This window comes from Pelmatolapia mariae, linkage group LG8 (genome assembly GCF_036321145.2).
Source record: "Pelmatolapia mariae isolate MD_Pm_ZW linkage group LG8, Pm_UMD_F_2, whole genome shotgun sequence".
NCBI lineage: Eukaryota > Metazoa > Chordata > Actinopteri > Cichliformes > Cichlidae > Pelmatolapia > Pelmatolapia mariae.
In genome coordinates this window covers 13,216,998-13,239,922 of record NC_086234.1, presented here as the reverse complement: position 1 = coordinate 13,239,922, position 22,925 = coordinate 13,216,998, and the positions used below count along the sequence as shown (strand labels likewise).

At 40.4% G+C, this 22,925-nt stretch overlaps 3 protein-coding genes and 1 long non-coding RNA gene across 5 annotated transcripts; all 4 read left to right on the top strand.

Annotated features, from left to right (window-relative positions):
* The first annotated feature begins 68 nt into the window (after positions 1-68).
* LOC134633329 (uncharacterized) lies at positions 69-3,314 on the top strand. Its single transcript, XR_010094711.1, has 3 exons — positions 69-174; positions 2,093-2,151; positions 2,588-3,314. It is a non-coding gene; the product is annotated as an uncharacterized LOC134633329 (long non-coding RNA).
* A 661-nt stretch (positions 3,315-3,975) lies between these two features.
* Positions 3,976-8,331, top strand: LOC134633393 (CD63 antigen-like). Its single transcript, XM_063482248.1, has 7 exons — positions 3,976-4,134; positions 5,660-5,848; positions 5,967-6,041; positions 6,199-6,303; positions 7,314-7,451; positions 7,536-7,619; positions 8,102-8,331. Exons 1-7 carry the CDS (start codon positions 4,078-4,080, stop codon positions 8,171-8,173), a joined length of 720 nt encoding a protein of 239 aa, XP_063338318.1. The 5' UTR covers positions 3,976-4,077; the 3' UTR covers positions 8,174-8,331.
* A 2,607-nt stretch (positions 8,332-10,938) lies between these two features.
* Positions 10,939-14,454, top strand: pus3 (pseudouridylate synthase 3). 2 transcript variants are annotated; one of them, XM_063482924.1, is made up of 7 exons: positions 10,939-11,045; positions 11,338-11,749; positions 11,913-12,193; positions 12,271-12,454; positions 12,641-12,750; positions 12,831-13,003; positions 14,091-14,454. In XM_063482924.1, exons 2-7 carry the CDS (start codon positions 11,339-11,341, stop codon positions 14,333-14,335), a joined length of 1,404 nt encoding a protein of 467 aa, XP_063338994.1. In that variant the 5' UTR covers positions 10,939-11,045; position 11,338; the 3' UTR covers positions 14,336-14,454. The 2 variants fall into 2 exon arrangements, with proteins under 2 accessions (XP_063338994.1, XP_063338995.1); XM_063482925.1 differs by having other exon boundaries at positions 10,953-11,045; positions 11,335-11,749.
* A 135-nt stretch (positions 14,455-14,589) lies between these two features.
* dcakd (dephospho-CoA kinase domain containing) lies at positions 14,590-19,624 on the top strand. The gene is made up of 5 exons (XM_063482926.1): positions 14,590-14,892; positions 16,059-16,170; positions 16,609-16,812; positions 18,045-18,132; positions 18,361-19,624. Exons 2-5 carry the CDS (start codon positions 16,059-16,061, stop codon positions 18,644-18,646), a joined length of 690 nt encoding a protein of 229 aa, XP_063338996.1. The 5' UTR covers positions 14,590-14,892; the 3' UTR covers positions 18,647-19,624.
* Positions 19,625-22,925: the final 3,301 nt, after the last annotated feature.

Genomic DNA, 22,925 nt, shown 5'->3' with positions numbered 1-22,925 from the left:
CTTACCTGCATGAATGTAAATAGTATTTCTTCTCAAAACATGAGTAAAGTTCCCACAGTCAGCTTCCTTGAGCCATTTTACTCTCTTATATACCCGCGGAGCCACACCGCCAGAGCCACCGCAGGAATCAAGAAGAGCCAGTAGGACAGCTTTTTCTACTGTGCATTCACTCAGGTGAGCAGCACACAACATTGAGACATGTCACTGAAGTGAATCCCTGTAACTGTGGGTTTGTGGGGTTGACTTTCTTTTACAGAAAGTAGAGACGGGTGACCATGTGACCACAGTGAGCACCACTTGTAAATGAGACACCTTTAATTCTATTGATATGGGAAAGCTGCTGGTTGGGTGTGTCTCCAAGTTGTGCTTTCATTTCTCTATTGTTGAACAGTTGCTAGCTATAGACTGGTTTTCTCTGGTCTACCTTATGGCCATGTGAAGCTCGTTTAAATGCCTTCAGGGCTTTCTTTTCTTTCTGATACTACTCTGAAGGTGTATCTTGTTATTGAGGGTACTCTGCTAACCTATACTTGTGTTTAATTTAAAATTCTGTAACCAAAAATGATTCATATTATAGTAGATGTTAATACAATTTCTATAAAAAAGTAATATTCTTATGTAAGTGCAAAAACCTTATGAACCCTAGATGAACCAAATACTGATACATAATTGTGCATGTGCAGTGCTGCTACTTAGAGAGTCCTGCTGCAGATTTTATAGCGCTATAGGGACCTGATCTCTACTGTACATCACCGAGAGCTGTTGTGTGCTCACATAAAACCTTCATAGCAGGAATCTAACTGATAAACGAAAGCTATTCACTACATAAGTTTTCAAGGCATTTTACTTTTACTTTTTAAATCTGTCATGTAAACCGGTTGATGCTGACCTAATTGTGGCTGAATGATTATCAGAACAAGCAACAAATTCTTCTTCTGCCTTGCATTCAACACCAACAACAGGTTGAGCAACAGCCTATCGACATGCATCAAACGAACCCCTATAATGTGTTTTTCCTCCTCCGTGCAAGAATGTAAGGAAACAGTTACATGGGCTGGTATTTGTAAGTGTTCCCATATGGCTGAGGCGCACAGTTTACATCAGACTGCAGACAAATCTCCCCTGCTCAAAGCATACAGATTGATGGAGCAGACCCATAAATGATTAACAGGGTACTGATGGTGACAAAGGGCAGGTACTGGAATGCAATGCATCAGTTTTACAATTCTGAATGAATCTTAAAATGTATGTAGATGCTGTGCTTTTCTCTATAATCTAAAGAAAAAAAAAAACAGAAAATACACCATGTATAAAGAGAAGTTTCTGTCTTTCTTAATCGAATCTCATATTATTTAGAAATAAACCATATGTGATCGAAAAGAAACTGTTTAATGCGATCAGCACATGCGCTTTATGGATCTATCTACTATAGGATAACATCATTATTGTACAAAATACAGTTCGCTCGATAATTTGCAGGACAAAAGACACAATTTTGTAATTTAACCTCAGTAGATTTTAACTCAAGCAGTCAATGAGCTGCAGACTTCAGATTTATGTAACCCTCTCAAAATCAATATATTAAGGATTTAAAAAAAAAAAATACTTAAATACTAGACTTTAGGCAGTCTATGACTGTCTAAAATGACTGTCTAGAATGTCACTGAATGCTGTGTTTTGTCCCTTGAGTTGCTCAGTTAGGCCTTTACTGCAGCCACCTTCAGCTGGTGCTTGGTTGTGAGTCTTCATGCATTCAGTTGTGTATTTAATAACTGAAACACATGCTCTGCTGGGTTGAGATCAGGTGACTGACTTGGGCATTGAAGAATGTTGTTGCCTTGAGAAACTCTTGGGTTGCAGCATTGTCCTTCGTCTTGAGAAAGTCTTGTGTAGCTTTTATTATCCACACAGAGGCAAAACTAAAAAAAAGTGTGTCTTTGTCTAACAACTTATGTATATTCATTAATTTTTCATTAATATTCATTAATATCTAAGACAGCACAGCTTTAGAGTCCAAGCTCATTCCTGACTAATGATTCTTATCAAGCGGAAGTCATAAACTTTTGACAAAGTCCCCTGGAATTCAAAACAGGAAAAGCAAAGAGAAGGAAGGACGATGTTCTCCGTCCCTGACTGACTACTCCATCTATGGTAAGGATTTTTCTTCCTGTTCTCATGACGTCCTTCAAAGACATGCAGACTATGTTGTAATCATTTTGCGTCCTGTTCCCACAAACTCCTTCAGAGACATGCAGACTCCATCTCTCCATCACTCTGTGACATCGAAGCAATGGAAGTCCAAATATTAGTGAATGTCTGTGCAAGTGTTATTACAGTTAAATGGGGGTAAATGGAGCCCCCCTGTGGTTATATGCCTCGCACTGCAGAGGTGATAAAATCTGCCATTGTTTGCTTTGCTGAAAAACTAAATTCACTGGCGTTTAAGATCCATCCATGAGAATATTTAAGTTCATCCAAGTCCTGGGTTTAACTTTTTCAAGTCATAAAAATTGACTGCTTTGCTAAACTATCAGCACTGAAGCAGACTTCACTCAAGTAATCTCAAATATTCTTCTTTATCCTGCAGGCAAATAAGAACAAGCAGATAAGGCTCCACGGACAGAGACTCGGTGATGAGAAGAAGGCAGACAAAACCACAGGCATGAGTGAACACAAATGACTTGTGATGCAACAGATAAACCTGCCTCCTGACTGACAGCCAACCCTCTGTTAGTTCTCTAATGATTACTGCTTCTTGAAGGAAACCTTTAGACAGACGTTCAAAGAGCCTGCAATCCGCTGGTTAAAGGGAAAAACAGAGAAAAATATGATGCAGCATTGTTCTTCACAGGTCGAGGCAGTCTGATTTGAGCTCTGAGAAAGCAGGAGAGGGAAAAGAGCAAACATCAAAGAAGAACGAAAGAGGAAGGAAGAAGGAAAAGAATACAAAAAGATGTGAGAAACAAAGAGAACTCTGGCAGTGTGCAACAAGCATCCCTGCTTCTCATTTCGAGGTCACTGTGATGGAAATTATTGTCCTGCAGCCAGATGCCTCAGTCCTTTTCAAACCTGTGGAGTTGAGCCAGGCGGCCCAATCCACGTGTTGGTGGGGAAGCTGTGAGAAAGAGCTTGGTCCGCAAACAGAAGGAAGGAAGGAAGGAGCCCTGACGAAGCAATATCAGATAATCACAGTTGCTCAGAGTTAAGACAGAAAACTGAATTTTTATATATATTTTTTGAGACAAAAATGCAGATTTTATTTATCTGTTTCTGGACTTTAACAAAATTAAAAGAATAATACTGAATAAAAATATTCCAACATTTAGAAAAAATGTTGTGGTAAAAGTTGGTTTCTTTTAATTGGGATTTTAATAAGAATACAGAAACAAACACTTAAATAGCACATTTTGGTTTAGTGTTTAGTGTTATGGTGTGTTACTTTAAACATACTAGTCATGAAAATTGATCTGCTTCAGTAATATTCACTGCAGTGTCTACATTGCAGGGGATATGTATGGATTACTGACTAGCAACCGCAGGCACAGGGTGAGGCCCGGCTACGCCTGATTGTGAACTGCAAAACACAACGCATACAGAAACTGATCAAAATGAGACAAAATAATCACAATAAGATCTAAATAATCTACAGAGATCAAAGAGCTCTGAAGACTGGTTACAGATGATCCTGCACATCACCTGAAGGTCCCAAAACAACTACAAAGAGAGGCAGAACATCTGCAAACATCTGCCACATAAATGTTTCATGCCTTCATATTTGGGAGAGACCTTTTAGATTAATAGATTGTTTATAGAGTGAAATTCTCAGTATTTAAATGACCGTATATTACGGCGCAGTTTGTACTCACTGACGTGTGACGCCTCTATGCAAAGACGGGCTTGATACATTCAAGAGATGCCTACATCAACTTGAAAGCTATCGGGCAGCCGGTTCATTTCCATAGGGTTATATGACACACTCGCCACTGAATTGCACTCTATTCACCCTGACTCGACAGTCTGCAACCTTCTGGATTCTCTTATTTATCATTTGCTGCAGTTTGCTCAGACCGCCTCAAAATGTGCAGCTTCTTCGGCATCAAGTGTTGCTTCATTTTTTTCAACACGCTCTTCCTGGTGAGTAATAGAGTAATTCTGTTCTATCTAATTTGGATGAGAAGTGATGATTGATAGCACTGATAGGTAATATCATAGAAAGATTAGAATAAAGAGCAGAAGTAGTAGAGGTAAAGAAAGAATAAAGCCAAAACTGAATCACTCATATCTTTTTAGAAGTCCATGAAACTTTGACTGCATGCTGGATTATCCAAGGGAAGATACACATGCAACAAGAGACATGATTTGCCCTTCCAAATTTCCAAAACACACTCATATTAAGCCGTCTTGTGGGGTTGCAGCAGCTGAGCTGAGCAAAGGGAACTGTAACAAATTTAGAAACTAATCAGTATCATCACCAGATAAACCTGCATGGTGTCCTTTGCACGCTCCAGAAATTTTATGCCCTAAATACTAACTGGTGCATGATGTGTAACCCACACAGAGTAACCTTTATGAAATATATAAATTTTAAAAATATTTCAAGAAAAATGTCATACTTTTGAGATGTATTATTAAGGTTGATAACTTTCTGTGCCAGCAATACACACATTCAAATTTTATGAAATGCAAATAACACCATGTTATGCTGAAGTAGAGGATGTCACACACTGGTAGGCAGTCAGTGAGAGCAAACAATCCAATTACAAAGCTGTCAAAGGGCAAAAATCCAATAACAGGCAATGGTCGTATGATTATAAAGGACAAAATAACATATACTAACATATACTAACACAAGTGCTCTTGAGCTTCAGGGCACAAACTGATGGTCAGAAATTCTCCTTCAGGATTTTCTGGCCAATTCTGATCAGTTCCAGCAACTCGTCCAGGTCCTGAAGTAGCAACAAAGCCCCAGACCATCACACACCACCACCATGTTTGACTGCTGGTGTGATGTTTTTTTTAAATAAAATGTTGTGTTATTTTTATGTCAGATGTAACGGGACTCAAGCCTTCCAGAAAGTTTAGCTTATGTCTTGTCAGTCCACCGAATATTTACCCAGATTTTCTGCCAATGTTAGACGAGCCTTTGTGTTTCTTCTGTTCTCTGTGGTCAGCTGTGGTTTTCTTCCACGAATGCCATTTTTACCCAGTCTCTTTGTTATTATTGAATCATGAACCTTGAGCTCAGCTAATATAAGTGAAGCCTACAGGTCTTTAAATGTTGTTCTGGGGTCTTTTGTGACCTCCTGGATGAGTCGTCGATGAACTCTTGGAGTAATCTTGGTAGGACGGCCACTCCTGGGAAAGTTCACCACTGTTCCAAGTTTGCTTCATTTGCTGGAGTCTCAAAGCGTTAGAAATTGCTTTTACTTTTTAACATAGGGAGAGGTAAGTTTATATTAAACACTGAAACATGTAAATGTAACAAATCGGCAAAAAAAATAAAATAAAAAAATTAGATATCAGGACAAGGGCAAATACTTTTTCACAGTACTGTAAAATGAGGTAGTATTGACAGGAATGAACAAAACCACCCTCTTTTAATTTAGTGTTTCCATGTAAAGCACTACATTGCTGTCCTGCTATTAACCTTCTTTTTCAGCTGTCTGGGGTTGCCCTCATCACTATAGGAGTGCTGCAGTACTCGACGTATTCAGATATCGGCACCTTCACAGGGAGCAACTTGTCTAAAATTGCTATAGTCCTCATTGCAGTGGGGGTCATCATAGCCTTCGTATCCCTCTTGGGCCACATTGGTGCATTCTTTAATAGTTCATCTATGGTTGCTTGTGTAAGTACTGAAATGAAATTAAATCTGATTAAGTGGAGATTCTTTCCAAAAGCTTTTTTTAATGAGCACTGGAGATGTTCTGGAGATCTCTAACAGTGTTCACTTTCTTTATCTATAGTTCATCTGCATCCTGATAGTGATCATCCTCTTGGAGGTCTTCACAGGAGCCGCTTTTTATATATTTCGCAGTAGGGTAAGACATTAAAATTGCACCAAAAAGGAACTACTTGAGATCAAGGTCAAATTTTACCATTAGCAGTGGTTCTCCAGTCATAATATCAGTAGCATTACTTAAAATATATCTAAGTTCTAGTGTCTGTTCTGGTTATTTTATCTGATTTTCTCTGTAGGCCGCCCTTCTGCAGATGGCTAATGGTGTCAACGCCAAAGCACAGGAAGTGATTAACGACTACAGCCCTGAGAGGAGACATGCAATTGACAAAATTCAGGAAAAGGTGACACGCAGAGCCTACTGTAATGTTCTGTATTTTTGAGAAACACCTGATGGATTGGAGGAAGTGCAAAAAACCCTTAAAGGGACTCTTCATTTCCTCTCTTGATGGGAAAATTATGCCTGGTTTAAATTTCTGCTGCAACATTCAGATGGTAAGGTCAGAATCTGGTGTAAACATGAAAGCGTACCTCCATCCTGCACTGTATCAATGATTCAAGCTCTTGGCGGTTTAATGCAGCAGAAGATACTTTCTTCACCCTCTTAGTACCAAATGAGTATCACTGCTGAACATCTCCATGTCATTGTGACCCAAAGTGTACCCACCTTCTAATGTCCACAGTTTTCAACACGACACGTTCATATTTTGTGCATTGCTGGATGCCATTAACAGCAAAAGCTGATTTAATTTAGGTGAAAAACAGATAAAGGTCAAGGCCGAGGTCACGCCAAATGTGAAAATCAGTAAAAAAAAATTTATGGATATTATATGGTTGTTATAAAAGCAGGCTGACATCAGCATGTTGTGATAAAAACATCATAAAACATCAAAGGTTTAGTGTTGCCCCTGCTATTCGGGGGAGTTGCTCTATCTGAGTGCTCTTGTTTACGGTCAGATTAAGATGTCTAACTTTAATACAAGAGTGTGAAGACAATCTGCAAAGAGCGAGAGGGTAGTTAACAAAGACCAGCAATGAGAAAAATGCTGCAATTACTTAGGGAGTTTAAGTTTGAAGGCTTACATGTCAGCGTGAATCTGTACCATGAAGAATTAAGGCAGCTCTGAAGGTAAAAGGAGGCCCAACCCAATGCTAGCAAGGTGTACCTAATAAAGTGGCTAGTAAGTGTAAATAACACGCCTTCAGCATCTGTGTGAAAATTAGTAGTTAAGTAGACAAACTGACTTTCTACAAAGCAACACTTGAAGAATATTTATCGTGAACCACAAATAGTCACAACCAGTGATTAATACAGCTTTGGTGCTTCACTATCACAGTGTCGTTATCATTACAGTTCAAGTGTTGTGGTGCGGACAGCTATGCCGACTGGTCCCAGAGCACGGGCTGGGAAAAGCACGACGCCGTGCCAGATTCCTGCTGCGTGGTGAAGAGTGAGGGCTGTGGACAGGACAAGGAGAAGGCACATAAAAAGGTCTGACAGGAAAACATTTCAAGCAATTTTCATCTATTTTCTGCAAACAAATACTGTATTTTATGACCGTGCGATCCTCCTCAGGGCTGCCTCTGGGCAATCAGTGTCTTCCTGTTGAAAAATCTGGTGTGGGTTGGCGCTGTCTGCATTGCTCTTGGAGTCACGGAGGTACATTTCCCCTTGCTCACATTTAAGTGTGAAGCAAAATGCTCACATTGCAAGAGTAAATGTCATATTACTGTAAGAAATGATCATTTTAAATGCCAATCCAGTACACTTACCTACTGATTAACTGTGCAGGAGCCAGTGTGAGCCCAAAAGGTTAATTTTAATCTGTTTTAGGTGGAAAAAAGACGAAGAAAAATCAGAAATGTCAAACATCTAAAGATACCCCAAATGTCTCTACATAAAAATAAAAACATGTATACTGGATTAATTTAGTAATTTAGTTTCCAGCAGTAGCAAATATTGTAAGGAATATTTAAATAGCAGAGGATAACTTGAATGATAATAAAGCCTGTCTCATTCTGACTGCCTCAGGTGATGAAATGAAGAAATAATTACTTTTTTCCAGAACAAGAAAATAACCTTTTGGGTGTGCCATTGAGTTCATTTGTTGCCAGTAACTTCTGACCTTTTCCCTGTTGCAGGTTTTTGGAGTATTAGTCGGGGTGTGCTTGTGTCTGGACATTAAGCGAAAGAACTACGAAAACATCAGCTAATGCATTATCACTGCTCTGTTTTCTCTGGATGCTCGACTGTGTCTAGATTCTGCGTTTAGAAAAAAATCTTATCTACATATTTGCTTTAATTGCAGCTGGTATCTAACAAAGAGAAATTGATCTGCTATAATGGTGAAAAAATCTATTATAAATTAACATTCATGCTTACTATGCACATAATTATTAAACATGTGATCGCTTTGGGGTTTGTGGTGTTGTTTAATTAGTTTTTAACAATTAAAAACATGTATTGTGATTAGAAGGTTACATACACTCATCATGGGCATGAATTCTTTCATTTTAGGCTTTTAGTTATATTTTTGACTGTTCTTTTCCAGGGTTGAATGATTTTACAGGCTATATGTCTAATGTCTTTAAAAAACGAGAATTGAGTGCGCTAGTTTGTCATAAATTGCGACGTTTGTGAGGACCCAAATGCAGAAAACATAGAGGCAGATGGTGATGAGCTAATAGTGAAACATTTATTCAGGCTAAGAACCAAAATACAAAATGAAGCATAAAATACAAAAGGAAAACTGAAAACTTCAACTTACTAGAATCTAAACTGGGAATTAGGGCTAGGGCATGCAGGAGCTGGGAGAAAAGAGAGGAAGATGCCTGACACTCTGACAAAGGGAGACTGAGACAGTATATACACAGGATGGTGATTCGGGTCAGTGGAGACAGTTGGTGAGAACAAAACACGGTGAACCGAATCACAGTCGACAAGACAAGGATGCAAAATTAAAAGCAAAGCAAACAGAACACACCTAGTAAGTAAGTAAGTAAGTAAAATAGGAAGTGATAATGACACAGGGTGGACACAGACATATAAATGAACTTCACAAGAAACTTGACACAGGAGGAAGAAAAAAATAAGAGACACATAAACTCTAAAGGAATTTAGAATAGAGAACAAGAATAAACACACTACGAGGATTACTACCAGAAATAATATAAATATTACACAATGTTGGGATCGCATCATAAATAATAATAGAGAGTCCATAAATTCAAAACACAAGGTCGACTGACCCAGGGCCATGATATACAGCTGGATCAGCGTTTCCAAACTTTGGATCCAGTTCTATGGATGGACAATCTTTATTTGCTTGTTTTGTTTTTGGGTGAATTGGCCTTTTAATGAGCAAAGAGGGCAGATTAGTTTGGTAGCCATCCTGAAAAACTATTTGCAACACAGCAGACAAACACCAAACTGTGATTACATGCCATTTAATGTGTAATCGGACATGTAGAAAAGAGCAGACTGTGATTTAATGCAAGAGCCCGACCAATTCTGTCTCTGCATCTGGAATAATTAACAGTTGTGCCTGACAGCACTGCTGTGCCACTTACCCTGTGAAGATACTGCTATATAAAATAAATGAAAAGACTCTCACAAACAGCTGGAGGAAAGAAACACACTTTCAGCTCAGTTTCAGTTTTTTTGTGTGTGTTTTTTCACCTCTTTGTGATGTCTAAAGACAAGTGTTGGTGCTGTGGATCCCTTTACAAAATATAGACATAACTGCCATATGTCCGCCCCTCTGGTGTTTGAACTCCTGTTCTCCTGACCTGACAAAAAACAAACAAACAAACAAAAAAACAGGAATCACGAGGAAGGTGCATTGGACAGGAAAATAGAAGATTTCTCATGGTTCTTTTGTAGGAGCTTCTCAGTCACTGTGAATTAAAGTACTGTGTCACCTTTCATCTGAAACATGGCATGAAAAAGCCTAATACAAGTCTGGTAGATGATTTCCAAGGTGCGGATGTCTACAAGAATGTGATTCAAATGCTTTCAAAAAGTTATGTGTTTTTATTGTAATACCTGTACTGATTTTACTAAATCGTACCTGGCATGTGTGATCCATACACTATTAATTAAAAAGACTAAAACTAACACAAACTATTAAAAAAAATACAAAACTATAATAGCTCGAATGGTTGTCCTGTCATCCTCAAACACTCAACCATTTAGCAGGCAGATAGCTGTCCCTCCCTGAGCCTTGATCTGCAAAAGATTTCTTCTTGTTAAAACTGAGTTTTTCCTTCCCACTCTCACCAAGTAATTGTTCATAGGGGTCATCATAGCCTTTGTTAATTGTTTGGGGTCTTTTCTTTATTATTTAAGGGTCTTCACCTTAAATTATAAACTGCCTTAAGGTGACTGTTGTTGTGATTTGGCGCTATACTCATAAAAATTGAGATTAATTGAATTTCAAAACAAACAAACAAATAAAATCTGCTGTATATCAGGTGACTCGAGGACTAACCAGGGCCCTATTTAGAGTAGGTTTGGGGACAGGCAATTCAGTGCCACAACCTACTTCAAAGACTTAAACATTATAAATGTAATAATAGCATAAACAAAATTTGGTCTATAATAATATAAAGAAAGCCATGCCACAGTAATGAAAAATGTCAAATTATTTTCATTTTTACAACTTAAACGTAAGTTGAACAAAGATGATTGAGGACATGGTACTTTAGGCTAAGAAAAGGCTGGGGGGGAGTAAAAATCCATTACCTTGAATACATATAATAGTTTTCTGTGGTAGATACAGTTAATAGTGTAAGACAAGCTTTTAGAAATAAGCTCTGGTCTGTTTTTACCCATATTATGGTATGTTCGCTCATGGGGAGTATAAAAATAACTGTTAAGTATGGCAGTCATCGGATGATGACAATTTAAGCAACTAAACTACATTTCCCAGAAATCCCGCGAAGGGGGGAAATGTGTCCGTTGGCAAAATTCGTCCGCCTCCCGATAAACTTATCAGCGGGGAGAGTAGCACGCGTGATCCCGACAGCCAGAAGCAAAACTAACAGAGGAGCAGAATAATCGAAAACATCGAGGCTGAAAATACAGGTAAAAACACAGATTAACTGTAATGTAATTTACGGCCTCGGTAATCTCACTAAATCCCTCATATCTAACTTCGTTCACTAGCTAGCAGGCTGTGTGTAGCGTTCAGTTCACTTTAAAAAAAATAAGCCCACTTGACCAAATAAACGCCTAAATAAACTTTGACATGAATTAAACTAAGAGGAGATGGTTATGTAGGCTTCATTGAATATAAGCTGGGCTGATTATTTGTAGAAATATTTAAGTAATTTTTTTTAAAATAACTGTTCTTTCCATTGTTCATTCTTCCAAGCAGCATGTCAGATGTTTTAACCCAGCGGATAAAGGAGCTGGAGGCTGAGCTGGAGAAGCTCAGGTCCCAGCTGAAAGAGAGTAGTGAAACTGGAGATGTTGAAATGTCATCCAGTCCATCCCTTAATGAAGACTGTAAATCTGATGGGAACACTGGCAGCAGCAAAAAGGAGAGAAGGAAAGCAGGAAAAGATCGTCCTTTTGACTTCTCTGCACACCCCCGGCGCCATGTGGCTCTGCGGCTGGCTTACCTGGGCTGGGCCTATCAGGGGTTTGCAGTCCAAGAGAACACGGACAACACTGTGGAGGCCAGACTCTTTGAAGCCCTGCTAAAGACTCGGCTGATCCAGGACCGCCAGATTTCCAATTACCACCGCTGTGGGCGCACTGATAAAGGAGTCAGTGCTTTTTCCCAAGTGAGTTAGCAGAGATACATATTTTTTACTCATATCCTCCTTCTGGCGGATACCCCCTTTAGGGGTTACCACAGCTTATCATCGATCTCCATTTTAACCTGAAGAGACTCTGTACCTTAATACTATTAATAGTTTTTCATGTGGTTAATTTTTTCCCCCGCAGGTCATAACCATCGACTTGCGCTCCACGCAGTTTTGTGCCGGTTTGGGCATCACACTGCCTGAAAATGTTGACATCAGTACCAAAGCCGCTTCTTCTGCCACCTCTGAGCTTCCATACGTGAAGATGCTGAACAGAGTCCTGCCGCAGGACATCAGGGTCTTGGACTGGGCACCAGTAGCGGAGGGTTTCAGCGCACGCTTCGACTGTCAGTCCCGCACGTACCGCTACTACTTCCCCCGAGGATCTCTGGATGTGGCGCTGATGGCGGAAGCTGCTAAAAGGTGGGTGGAGAACACATAAAAGGTAAACACACCTTTAAAACTTAGCTCTTATTTGACAACCTCCTTGCATCTGGCAGATATGAGGGGACTCACGACTTCAGGAACCTGTGTAAAATGGACGTGGGCAACGGCGTCCTGCAGTTCGAGAGGACCATCTTATCAGCCACAGTCAAGCCTGCGCAGCCTCAGCACGCCTCCAGCACAGACCAGTATGACCTCTTCATATTTGAGATCAAAGGATTAGCCTTCCTTTACCACCAGGTACCAGGAGAGAGTTACTCTTCACTGCTTTCCCTTTAACCCTCATCTCTTGCAAACATTTTTTAATGTGAAAGTTCAGATTTAGAGAAACCAGATCATGTCAGATGCAGTATCTCATGGAGTTTAAGGTTGAATGGTTTGGTGGTATGTAGTGAATTTTTGGTTATTTCCTTTTATGTGCTGCAGGTACGCTGCATGATGGCGGTGCTTCTGTTGATTGGACAGAAGCTGGAAGCCCCGGATATAATCAGTCAGCTCCTGGATGTGGAGAATAACCCCAGGAAGCCCCAGTACAGGTGAACTGACTGCTGTAGAAGTGGTTAAAATATTCAAATAAAAATAATATATTTATCATATGAATCTGTGTCATCTTCAGCATGGCAGTAGACTACCCTTTGGTGCTGTACGACTGCCACTTTGAAGGCCTGAGCTGGACGCAGGAGAGTGAAGAGGGGGGCTTTGTCCTGGCTGCACTGCAGCAGCACTGGACCCAGAGCACGGTGAAGGCCCACGTCCTGCAGGGGATGATCCAGGGCTTGGAAGGCCGAGGTGAGAAGCTGGATAAGAGAAGTGAAGATTTTTAAGGCATTTAAATAGTTTCTCTCAAGTTATGTTTTGCATAATTTTAGTTGTTTTGTGGTTATTTACTGTATTTTTTTATAGTATTTTTTAAATTTTGTGATTTGTGTACATATTTCTATTGTCTTTTTTTTTTTTGCCTAAATTTAGCTGTTTTATGCATTTCTGATTGTTTAGTGTCACAATGATAATATCGAGTCACGTTTGGGATATTTTGTGTCTCCATGTGGTTGTTATACATGATTTCTGCATCTCATTTCGGTTGTTTTGTGTGTGGATATGAGCTTACAGGCCACTTTATTAGGTACATGTTGTTCCTTTCACCTTCACAACTGCCATAATTCTTGTTATCCTGCTGGAAGTAACCATCAGAAGAAGATGAGTGACCATGGAAGACTGTGGAGTTTAAATAAGGGTCCCAAAGTGTGCCTAGAAAATATCCTCCACACTATGACACGGTGTGAACCATTGATAGAAGGCAGGATGGATCCATGCTTTTATGTGTTTACACCAAATTCTTATCCAAACATCCAAATGTTGCAGCAGAAATCGAGACCCATCAGATCAGACAACATTAATCTAATCTTCTATTGTACAGTTTTGGTGACGCCATATAAAATGTACCCTCAGTTTCCTGTTCTTATCTGAGAGGAGTGGCACTTGGTGTGGGCTTCTGCTGCTGTAGCCCATCTGCTTCAAGGTTTGACTTCTTCTACTGGAAAATCCCAGTAAAGTAATTGTTTCTTAAAAAATCAGTCCAGCTCATCTGCCACCAACTACAGTGTTCCCGCTTCTGATGCCCTGTTTAAACGTCAGGGCGTCTTGAATCTGTCTAAATATAATGATTTGCTCCATTGTGATTAGCCGATTAGATATTTGCGCTAACAACCACTAATGAAGTGGATGTACCTGTATTTCTAGGATGTCAGAGTATTTTTTTTTTTCAGGATCTAGGAATGCACCTAGTTGGGCCAGCCAGTTATCTGCTTTGACATGAGGCAAAATGCCTGCTGTGAAAAAACATTGTACAAACTGTCTCACTGCTCTTCATCCACAGGAGCTGTGTCCTCCAACCACTGCTGGCTGGTAGAAGGCAGCAGGCAGAGAAATTACCGGCCGCTCCTGGAGCGCCCGTGCTGCGAGAGCCTCGAGTCGAGGATAAATCATTTCGTGAAAAGAGGCAGACTGGAGCGCGAGGAAGGGGAGAATGGAGGCGAAATGATCCACAGGGGAAAAAGATCTAAACATTCAAACATTTCTTCAGAGACGCCAAAACAAAATATGGATTCAAAAGAAGATTAATTTTCTTTAAACTTAAGAAAGGACTTGCAAGATGTATTTTGTAGTAATTTTCAACCATAAATGTTTAATTTTCCTTTTATTTACTACAAACAGCGCACGGATATCTTTGACTCATGCTGGTGCGTGTTTTGCTTTAAAATAAACACGTTTTGGAGAAAGCTGCAGTCGCTGAGTTTTGCTTGACGGGGAACTAAAGCGAGGCGGAACCAACGCTAATAGAAATATGAGATGTCGGGTTAATTAAGAGGTAGCCCCTGTCAGGCTTAGCAGCTAGGTTGTTAGCAGTGAGTAGAATACAGGTGAACTGCAAAGGAGGGCAGTTTCCAGCAGCACCGCTGTCTCCAGCTCATTTGTTGGGTTTCGTGTTGAGCTGGACCCGGTAAAAATGGCGTCGTTGTTGTTTGAGCTCCTTCTGACCTGATTTAACACCTGTGTTAGCCTGTTAGCAGCCCTGGTTGTTGTTTAACGCAACAGCCCCCCCTCCCTCTAGTGCGTCTGCTCTGCCCGGACTCCCGCTGTATATCCAGCCGGTTTAAGGACACTCTCTCTCTGACAAGGTAAAGCTAAAATTCCCCTGACATGAGTTTGTTTTAATCGCTGTGTCAAACCAACCTGATACTAACAAGCAGCCGCTCTCTGCCGTGTTAAATCGTGACCGAGTCGTTTCTTTAAAGGTTTTATTTTTGACCGGTGTTTAATAGAGAATAACCTCAAAGCTGACTTCCGGACCAGTCAAACCAGTTTGACTTTGCATAGCCGGGTACTATATGGAGAGTGTAGTTCACCTAATTCCACAGCAGGGGGCGTGTTGTGAAACTTCAAAACCTTTAAAAGGAGAAGCTAAAGATATTTCAGAGTAATTAAATATCTGTTATTTGGTTATAAAGATTGTAATAACTATTTTTATATGTTTATTAACATGTAAAAGTTAATGTAGAGTGCAAAAGTCACCTCTCGTTTGGCATTGGCTTCATTTTTCAACATGAGAATGATCACAAACACATTGCCAATACAGTGAAAGCATAACTGGATAGAAAAAACACACAAGAGTAGGAACAGTATCAGTCATGGATTGGGCTCCCCGGAGCCCGTTCAACATGATCGAAACAGTGTAGGATCATTTTCATAGAAAACGGAGCAAAACGCAGCCCACATGTAAAGTAGAGCTTTGAATGTCCTTCAAGAGGCCTGGAGAACTATCCCTGGAGACTACTTAAAGAAGTTAGAAGAAAGATTGCCTAAAAACCTTTCATTTTACTAAAAAAATAGAAAGAAGTGAGGGGTGGCACAGTACTATTTGTTTACTCATAACATTTATGGACTTTCTAGAATTTCTTACTGTGTCAGAAATTGTGTTTTACCCAAACTGGCCCTTTTATTCCATAAGCCATAAAAACGATCATAGTAAATGTGTTATTTTGGGACTCTGGGTCAATACCAATGTTTATTTATTCATTTATTTTATTTATTCTTTGCGTTTATTCTCCAGTTTGTGCTGTTTTTAATAAGTAGCTTTTTAAGGCCTTAATCAGACTATCTTTGAACATTAAGTCAGTGCAACGTTAATGTGACATGGCAGATAAACATCGTCCACTGCTATTAGTAAATGTCATCTTATTCTCTGATAGGCCCACAGCTGTCAACAGGGCCATATCAGTGCATCGCTAGTGTAATTACTTTACTTACTTTGCCTTCATGCATTTTTGTGTTTGTTTGTTTAAAGATGTACCTGGTGGGACTGACAGGAGGCATTGCCTCTGGGAAAAGCACAGTGTCTTCAATGCTGCGGGAGCTTGGATGCCCCATTATTGATGCCGATGTCGTGGCCAGGAAAGGTAGGTGGCTATCTCTCCCCTGCAAACTGTTGACACGGCGAACACAAATTCAACATGAAATACTGGTCAGGGGTGTCATCGAGCTGAAGCCATCTTCAGGCGGCACTCTCTCAGATAACCCCGGCTCATTAGGACGAGCGCTTGCAGAGAGAGCATGAATCATGAAGGATGTCTCTGCTGACTGCAGGGATGATGTTTTAGTTAGACAGCGAAGATAAAAAGGTCACAGAACTAGGTGAAGAGTGCACAGCTGCATGTAGGGGAAATATAAGGCATTAGGCAAATTATTTCATTACACTCGGTGACAAGTCTGTTCCAAATATCATCTCAGCCTCTATTTTTTATGACCAGCTGGATTACTGGTCATAAATAAATGTACTTTAATTTTGAACCTGTTACATTGTTTAACTCATTCAAGCTTCCTTTTGTTGTCCGCAGTTGTTGAACAGCGCACACGTGCCTATTCCTGCATCGTGCACCACTTTGGGCCAGAGATCCTGCTCGAGAACGGCGACATCGACAGGCAGAAGCTGGGCCAAATCATCTTCGCCAGCGAGGAGAAGAGGAAGCTGCTAAACTCCATCACCCACCCAGAGATTCATAAAGCAATGCTCAAAGAGATCCTCTTCTACTTTCTCAGAGGTGAGGGAGGAATCGTTTGGCACAAAAGGAAAAAGGGAAGATTATCTGCTGTATTTGAGCCAAGGCTGTTTTGCAGTGTAGGTGGCGCAAGAGGCGAGACCAAACTTTTTGCTATTTGCAAGTCAAATGTATGAGATATTTGAACATTATGATTAAAATGAATTCAGTAAGACACCCATGTCACTCTCTCGGTGCATTCAATTATTAGCGTCTCAAGGCATCACACATGCCTTTAAATAAACTTCACAAACATCACTTGTTATATGATCTTAAAGCAGTGCCATCACACCCATATGTTGTGCAGACTGGGGCACATGGAGGTTCTGATTAAAATGCATGAACTCATGAACACACGTCCATATGTCTTGCACTGCAGGCATTTATCTAACATAAGAAATTCACTCTCACTTTTGTCAGGCTCTTAATAAAAAACAAGAAAGAAACAAGTTGGCGCCTTAACTTAACGTTGCTGTTTGCACCCATAAAACTTTGTGTTTATAGCAATCCTCTCATGGTTTTTGTTCTTTTCTTTGTCTCTTATTGTTACTTGAAGGGTCATAGTTGTAAACACTGTTGTCACACGGAGCCGGGTTAACACAAGGTTAAGTGTACTGGCAGCAGAGTGGCCGATTTTAAAAACAAAGATAAAACTATACTATGGGAAAAATATGGAGAGGTTAAACACTCAATAGCTACTGTTGCCTTCTACACAGTAGCTTAGTATTAAGAGTGCTGTGTGAATGCGTGGGCACCTTAAGCTCTTTGGTCAGTAAGACTGGAAAAGACCTGCTATATTAACACAGTAGACACTGACTTCACCGGGTGGTTAGTGAAACCCTGTTGTTCTCGCACAGTAGCAAATTGTCAGTCATAAATTTTCAATTTCAGTTTTTTAATTTCATTTATTTACCATATCACAACAGTTGCCTCAAAGCCCTTTGTATTGTAAGGTAAAGACCCAACAATAATACAGAGCCTGCTCTTATTCGATTTACTCTGTTATATCCAATAAGATGTGAAGCTAATGTTTGAGCTCATAAAGTTTTTAGTGATGAAAGAAGACAAGTGTTGTTTTTCTTCAATCAGAGGCTCTGCCCTCTGCCCCCTGCTGGTCAATAAAATAATATCGTCACGGTTCAAAGCCCCACCACAGTAGTTTCACTTGTCAAACCTATAACTATGTCCATCTTTTACATACAGTCTGTAATGTTGACTTCTTTCTCTGTCACTAGGGTACCGCTACGTGGTTCTGGATGTGCCACTTCTCTTTGAAACCAGACGGCTCACTCGGTTTCTGAACCACACTGTTGTAGTTTACTGGTAAGCACACTGCTCCTTTTTTTCCTGTTACCTTAGAGTCTCGTTTTGGGGCTGTTAACAGTATTCATTTTTGAAGTCGTTAAACATTTTTGTTTGTTTTTGACAGTAAGTGGCCTTTAAAACCAGCTTTTTCTGCTTCCTATTGATGTGATTCACTGCCAGTGGACCTTTTTTAACAAGGCACAATGAATGCACCATAAATAACCTCCATCGTCTGTTCCCTTTCAGTGACCCTGCCACTCAGCTTTCGCGCTTGATGCAGAGGGACGGCCTGACCCAGGAGCAGGCTGAGCAGCGTGTGGCCGCGCAAATGCCCCTCAATGAAAAGCGTGGCTTGGCCAATCATGTTATTGAGAATTCAGGCAGCCGGGAGGACACCCACCGGCAGGTCCTGCGGCTCCACACAAAGCTAGAGGACTCCATGGACTTCCTCCTAGTCAGGGTCATTGCCATTGTTGCCACTGCAGGTTTGGGTGGGCTGCTGCTCTATGCTGCAAAGATACTTTTGTCCTAACAGAGGAAAGAAAGATGAGTGAGGGCGGGAGGTTTTTAGTCCAAGAAGTGGTCAAATATGAGGGTGTGAATAGAAACGGGCAAAAAGCAGGTCGGCGGTATCGATGCAATTTACTGTGAAATTAGTTTCACAGCACCTGCCACTACAGCGCAGCCGTATGACGTGCTCTGCTGACAGTTAACACGGACTTACATTACTGACAAAACTTGCACTGGCAAATGTGGTTTAGTGTGAAAGGCTTCTCTGTGCAATTTGTGTTGGTTTCACTCAGAGAGAAAAAATTATATGAAGGCGACACAGTCAAACCTCGCTTGCTGTACAGCTCCTACATCTTTGCTCATTTACGAGAGTGATTTTCTCAGCTGTGACGGAAGAGCGGAGCTTAAATTGCTGGTAAATCTTCATTTTTGTGTAGCAGCGCATGCTAAACATAACTAACCTTAAAAAAACAAGAAGTCCAGAAAGATTATTGAAAACTAAGAGATTTTATTTTGTTACACCTTTTACACCATATTAGATTATCCAATTTAGAAATGTTTTACTATTTTACTTTTTAATCTGTAGAGACATGAAGAGAGCAAAGGAACAAGTAAAAATGGTGAATGTCCCTAAAGCAAGCATATTAATTGGACGCCACCTCTCTCTACTTCTGTCCCCAGTGCTGAGTATGTTTTAAACTATTATACATGTCATAGAAATTAAATGGTTAAATCGGAATAATGTGATGCAGAATATGTAAAGATTGTGATATGAAGATTTATGAGAGAATGTATTTGACAATCCATTTTTAATGGGAACAGTAACAGATTTACTATTTATCACTGTATTTTCTTACACTTGAAGTTCTCCTCTGTAAATACGGAGTGTGGGATTTTTTTTTCTTTGCACCTTTCAACTAAAATAATACATTTGTAATTAATATGCTTAAGTTAAATAAAAACGATCCAGCACCTCGGTTTTAAAGTAGCTGGTATCAGATGCTGTCTGTCACTGTGTTTTCATTGCTTCATTATGTTTTAAATTAGGCCCCAATAATAGACACTCACTGGTCACTTTGTTAGGTACGCCTTGCTAGTACTAGATTTGACCCCCTCTTGCTTTCAGAACTGCCTTAATTCTTTGTAGCATGGATTCAACAAGGTGCTGGAAACATTCTTCAGACATTTTGGTCCATGATGGCATCAGACAGTTGCTGCAGGTTTGTCAGCTGTACATCTGTGATGTGAATCTACTGTTCCACCACATCCCAAAGGAGCTTTGGAGACTATGGAGACCACTTGAGTACAGTGAATAAGAAACCAGTTTGAAGTTTTGTGACTTTACTTTACTCGCTATCCTGATAGCAGCAGATTCAGTTCAATTCAATGGTGGGTACCATGTGGTCATAAACTGATGGAAATGGTCAGCAGCAATAATTAGACTGAGGCACTGAAACAATGCTCAGTTGGCTTCAAGAGGTCCAAAGTGTGCCAAGAAATACTGTTCACAGCATAACATCGCCTGCAGCAGCCTGAAGTACTTCTACAAGGCAGGATGGATTAATTTTTTTATATTTGCATCAAATTCTGACTGGCAATATTTTTCCAACCCTCTATTGTCCAATTTTAGCAAGTCTGTGCAAACTGTAGCCTCAGTTTTTTTGTTCTTAGCTGACAGGAGTGGGACCTGATATTGTTATGTTTCTGTAGTCCTTCTCCAGTCCAACCATTTTCCTCTTACTTCTGTGTGGCGAAATCTCAGTAGATCAGTAGTTTGTGAAATATTTAGGTTCAAAAGTGGTTTTTATTTTAAATTATTCACTAAGCAAAGCTAAAACGTTGGTATCCAAAAGAGCATAAAGGCAAAAGGTGTTGTCTCCTTAAAATCAGCCTCAGGCATGCCTTTATTCACACCTCATTAGCAATTAGGCCCAAGCAACACAAGAGAATAGGCGTTCCAGAGTGGCGTGACATAACATAATGTAAAAGCAAACAGCTGTGACATCAAAAATACCCCTACACTTTCCGTAATGCTGCTCAGCAGTGTTGGTAAATATCTCCTGCCTCACTTTTTAAAGCTGCACTTCAACAGTTGTCTAAGCCTGACAGGGGGATAACTCTGATGACATCACTATGACACAATCAGGGAGATCCTTGAAAACTTCCTCATGAGCTGGGTTTTTCCACACACACATAAAGAATTAAATATGTGTGTGTGGAGAAGACCATCAAATCAAAACATTAAATCAGATATGTGATACCAGAAACAGGAATTTTTTTTAACCAATCAAAATTTATATGATTGTACAAAACTGAGTGACTAATCCTTGCTGCCCTAGCCTCTGTAGTAATAAATATAAATCCCATTGACTGTACTTAAATTGATCATCGTTTAATCACATTTTTTTGGCCGGACACTTTGACATTGGCATTCCTCATGTAAAAGAAATCCCACAGGAAACGTGTTGGTGACAGGTCTTCAGGAGAAGAAATAATGACCTTATTGGACAGCCGTGATGTCCTTGCTGCTGTTCACATAATTCAGGCCCACAGGCAGGTGTGGTGACATCACCCTGGCAATGAGGTCCCACAAGCCTGCATGGCTCACTTGGCTCCATCCAAAGCCTGTACTGGTCTGCTTTTTGTTTTCGTCAAGCCATTGCAGAATTAATGCAAAGTGACTCAGGCTGCAGCACGCGGGGGCAGCGAAATAAAGGCTGCATGGCCACACATTCGTATGCGCAAAGTACACAATGCACAGGCTCACACCTGCATTTTGTTCATATGATCGTCCGCATAAAACACAATGACCGTGTCCTAATCAGGCTGAGGTTCTCTATTAGTCAGAGCCATGACAAAGAAGCGACGTCTATTTTAGGATGCTTTATTTTTTAAAAACTTGGCTTCGTCATGATCCAGTTGGGGGTAACATGCTTTACTGGGCAGCCAGCTGTTCACCAGAGATTTCCAAGTGTGTCTTTTCTCAGTCCCTTTCTCCGACACAGAGGCCAGATGTAGAGCGTGGAGGGAAGACTATATCTGTACCAGCGAGTGTGATTGCTCCAGGCGGAAAAGGGTGGCGTGAATATAAATTGGGTTTAATTCTGAAAGTGTCAAGCTACGGGGCGAAAGTCTTAAGTTGCTTTGATTCACTTTGTAAAAGTGCATGGATCCAGGCACTTCCTGCTGCTTTATTGTGCGTTGTGGGTCCTTTCCAGGAGCAGAGCAAATAATTTTCTAATGGCAGGGGGTAAAGACTTTTAAATCTCACCATCGTGTTCAGAGAGTTGGCCCATGGCACCATAGTGTGTCGACATTTTGAAATCTCCTGTCTGAGTGGTTTTTCATCATTCTCCTCGCCTATTGCCGCAAGAGGAGGCAGAACAGCTCGGGCAAAGGCAAACAAGAGAAACAGCTTTGCACTAAACTCGACTAAAACTCTGGTTAATTGAATGTCTAAACTAATTTTTGAAAAAAGCCTAATAAAGATGCTTGATTGCTTTCTACCAGACAGGCTATCTAGGACATGTTTAATGCTGTTGAGAAGGTTTATTTTAACCCCAACTATTATCTTTTCCTAAACCCAACCAAGCAGTTTGCTTCCCCCACCAAACTGGGAGTGAAAGCTGAAAGCAATTTAAAAACCAAATTAATTTCTTGGACTAAATACCTGACAGGTTTCAGAAGAACAGGTTCAGTAACATCCTTGGCAGTCATTGTTATGAGGCTGTTATATGCTCATCTATATTTTTAGAAGCAAGACAAAATATGCGTGTGAATGAGAGAGAGACGGGTGTAGCAGTGAAGCTGCGAGAGATGAGGTAGTGAAGGTGGACGAGTGTAAGTACCTGAAGTCAATCATCCAAAGCAACAGACAGTCTGCAAGAGAGCGCAGGGTGGAGACGAGTGTCAGGGGTCATTTGTGATAGAAGGATGGCAGCAGGAGTGAAAGAGAAGCTTTACAAGACGGTAGTAAGACCTGCTATGATGTTTGGTTTGGAGGCAATGGTACTAATAAAAAGACAGGAGGCGTGAAGGATGGAGAAGATAAATACGTATCAAAGGGACGGCTCAGGTTGATCAGTTTGGAGACAAAGTTAAAGAGGCAAGGCTGAGATGACGTTGACATGTGCGGAGGAGAAGTAGCGGCTATATTGGACAGAAGATGTTGAATACGGAGCTGCCAGGCAGAAGGAAACTGTTGTTAGCGGTGTTATGAATCAAGGGAAAGATATTGTAGTTTATTTGAAGCTCTCTGTGATATGACTTCTGGAAAAATAATGCTAAAAGCAGACTACTCA

Bases quoted from the DNA above. Each gene is read 5' to 3' on its own strand.
- dcakd (XM_063482926.1), top strand. From the start codon at position 16,059: ATGTACCTGGTGGGACTGACAGGAGGCATTGCCTCTGGGAAAAGCACA. The intron at 16,813-18,044 runs GTGAGGGAGGAA...CTCTGTCACTAG, and splicing joins CCTCTTCTACTTTCTCAGAG to GGTACCGCTACGTGGTTCTG. The intron at 18,133-18,360 runs GTAAGCACACTG...GTTCCCTTTCAG, and splicing joins CACACTGTTGTAGTTTACTG to TGACCCTGCCACTCAGCTTT.
- LOC134633393 (XM_063482248.1), top strand. From the start codon at position 4,078: ATGTGCAGCTTCTTCGGCATCAAGTGTTGCTTCATTTTTTTCAACACG. The intron at 6,304-7,313 runs GTGACACGCAGA...TTATCATTACAG, and splicing joins TTGACAAAATTCAGGAAAAG to TTCAAGTGTTGTGGTGCGGA. The intron at 7,620-8,101 runs GTACATTTCCCC...TCCCTGTTGCAG, and splicing joins TTGCTCTTGGAGTCACGGAG to GTTTTTGGAGTATTAGTCGG.
- pus3 (XM_063482924.1), top strand. From the start codon at position 11,339: ATGTCAGATGTTTTAACCCAGCGGATAAAGGAGCTGGAGGCTGAGCTG. The intron at 11,750-11,912 runs GTGAGTTAGCAG...TTTCCCCCGCAG, and splicing joins GAGTCAGTGCTTTTTCCCAA to GTCATAACCATCGACTTGCG. The intron at 12,751-12,830 runs GTGAACTGACTG...TGTCATCTTCAG, and splicing joins CCCAGGAAGCCCCAGTACAG to CATGGCAGTAGACTACCCTT.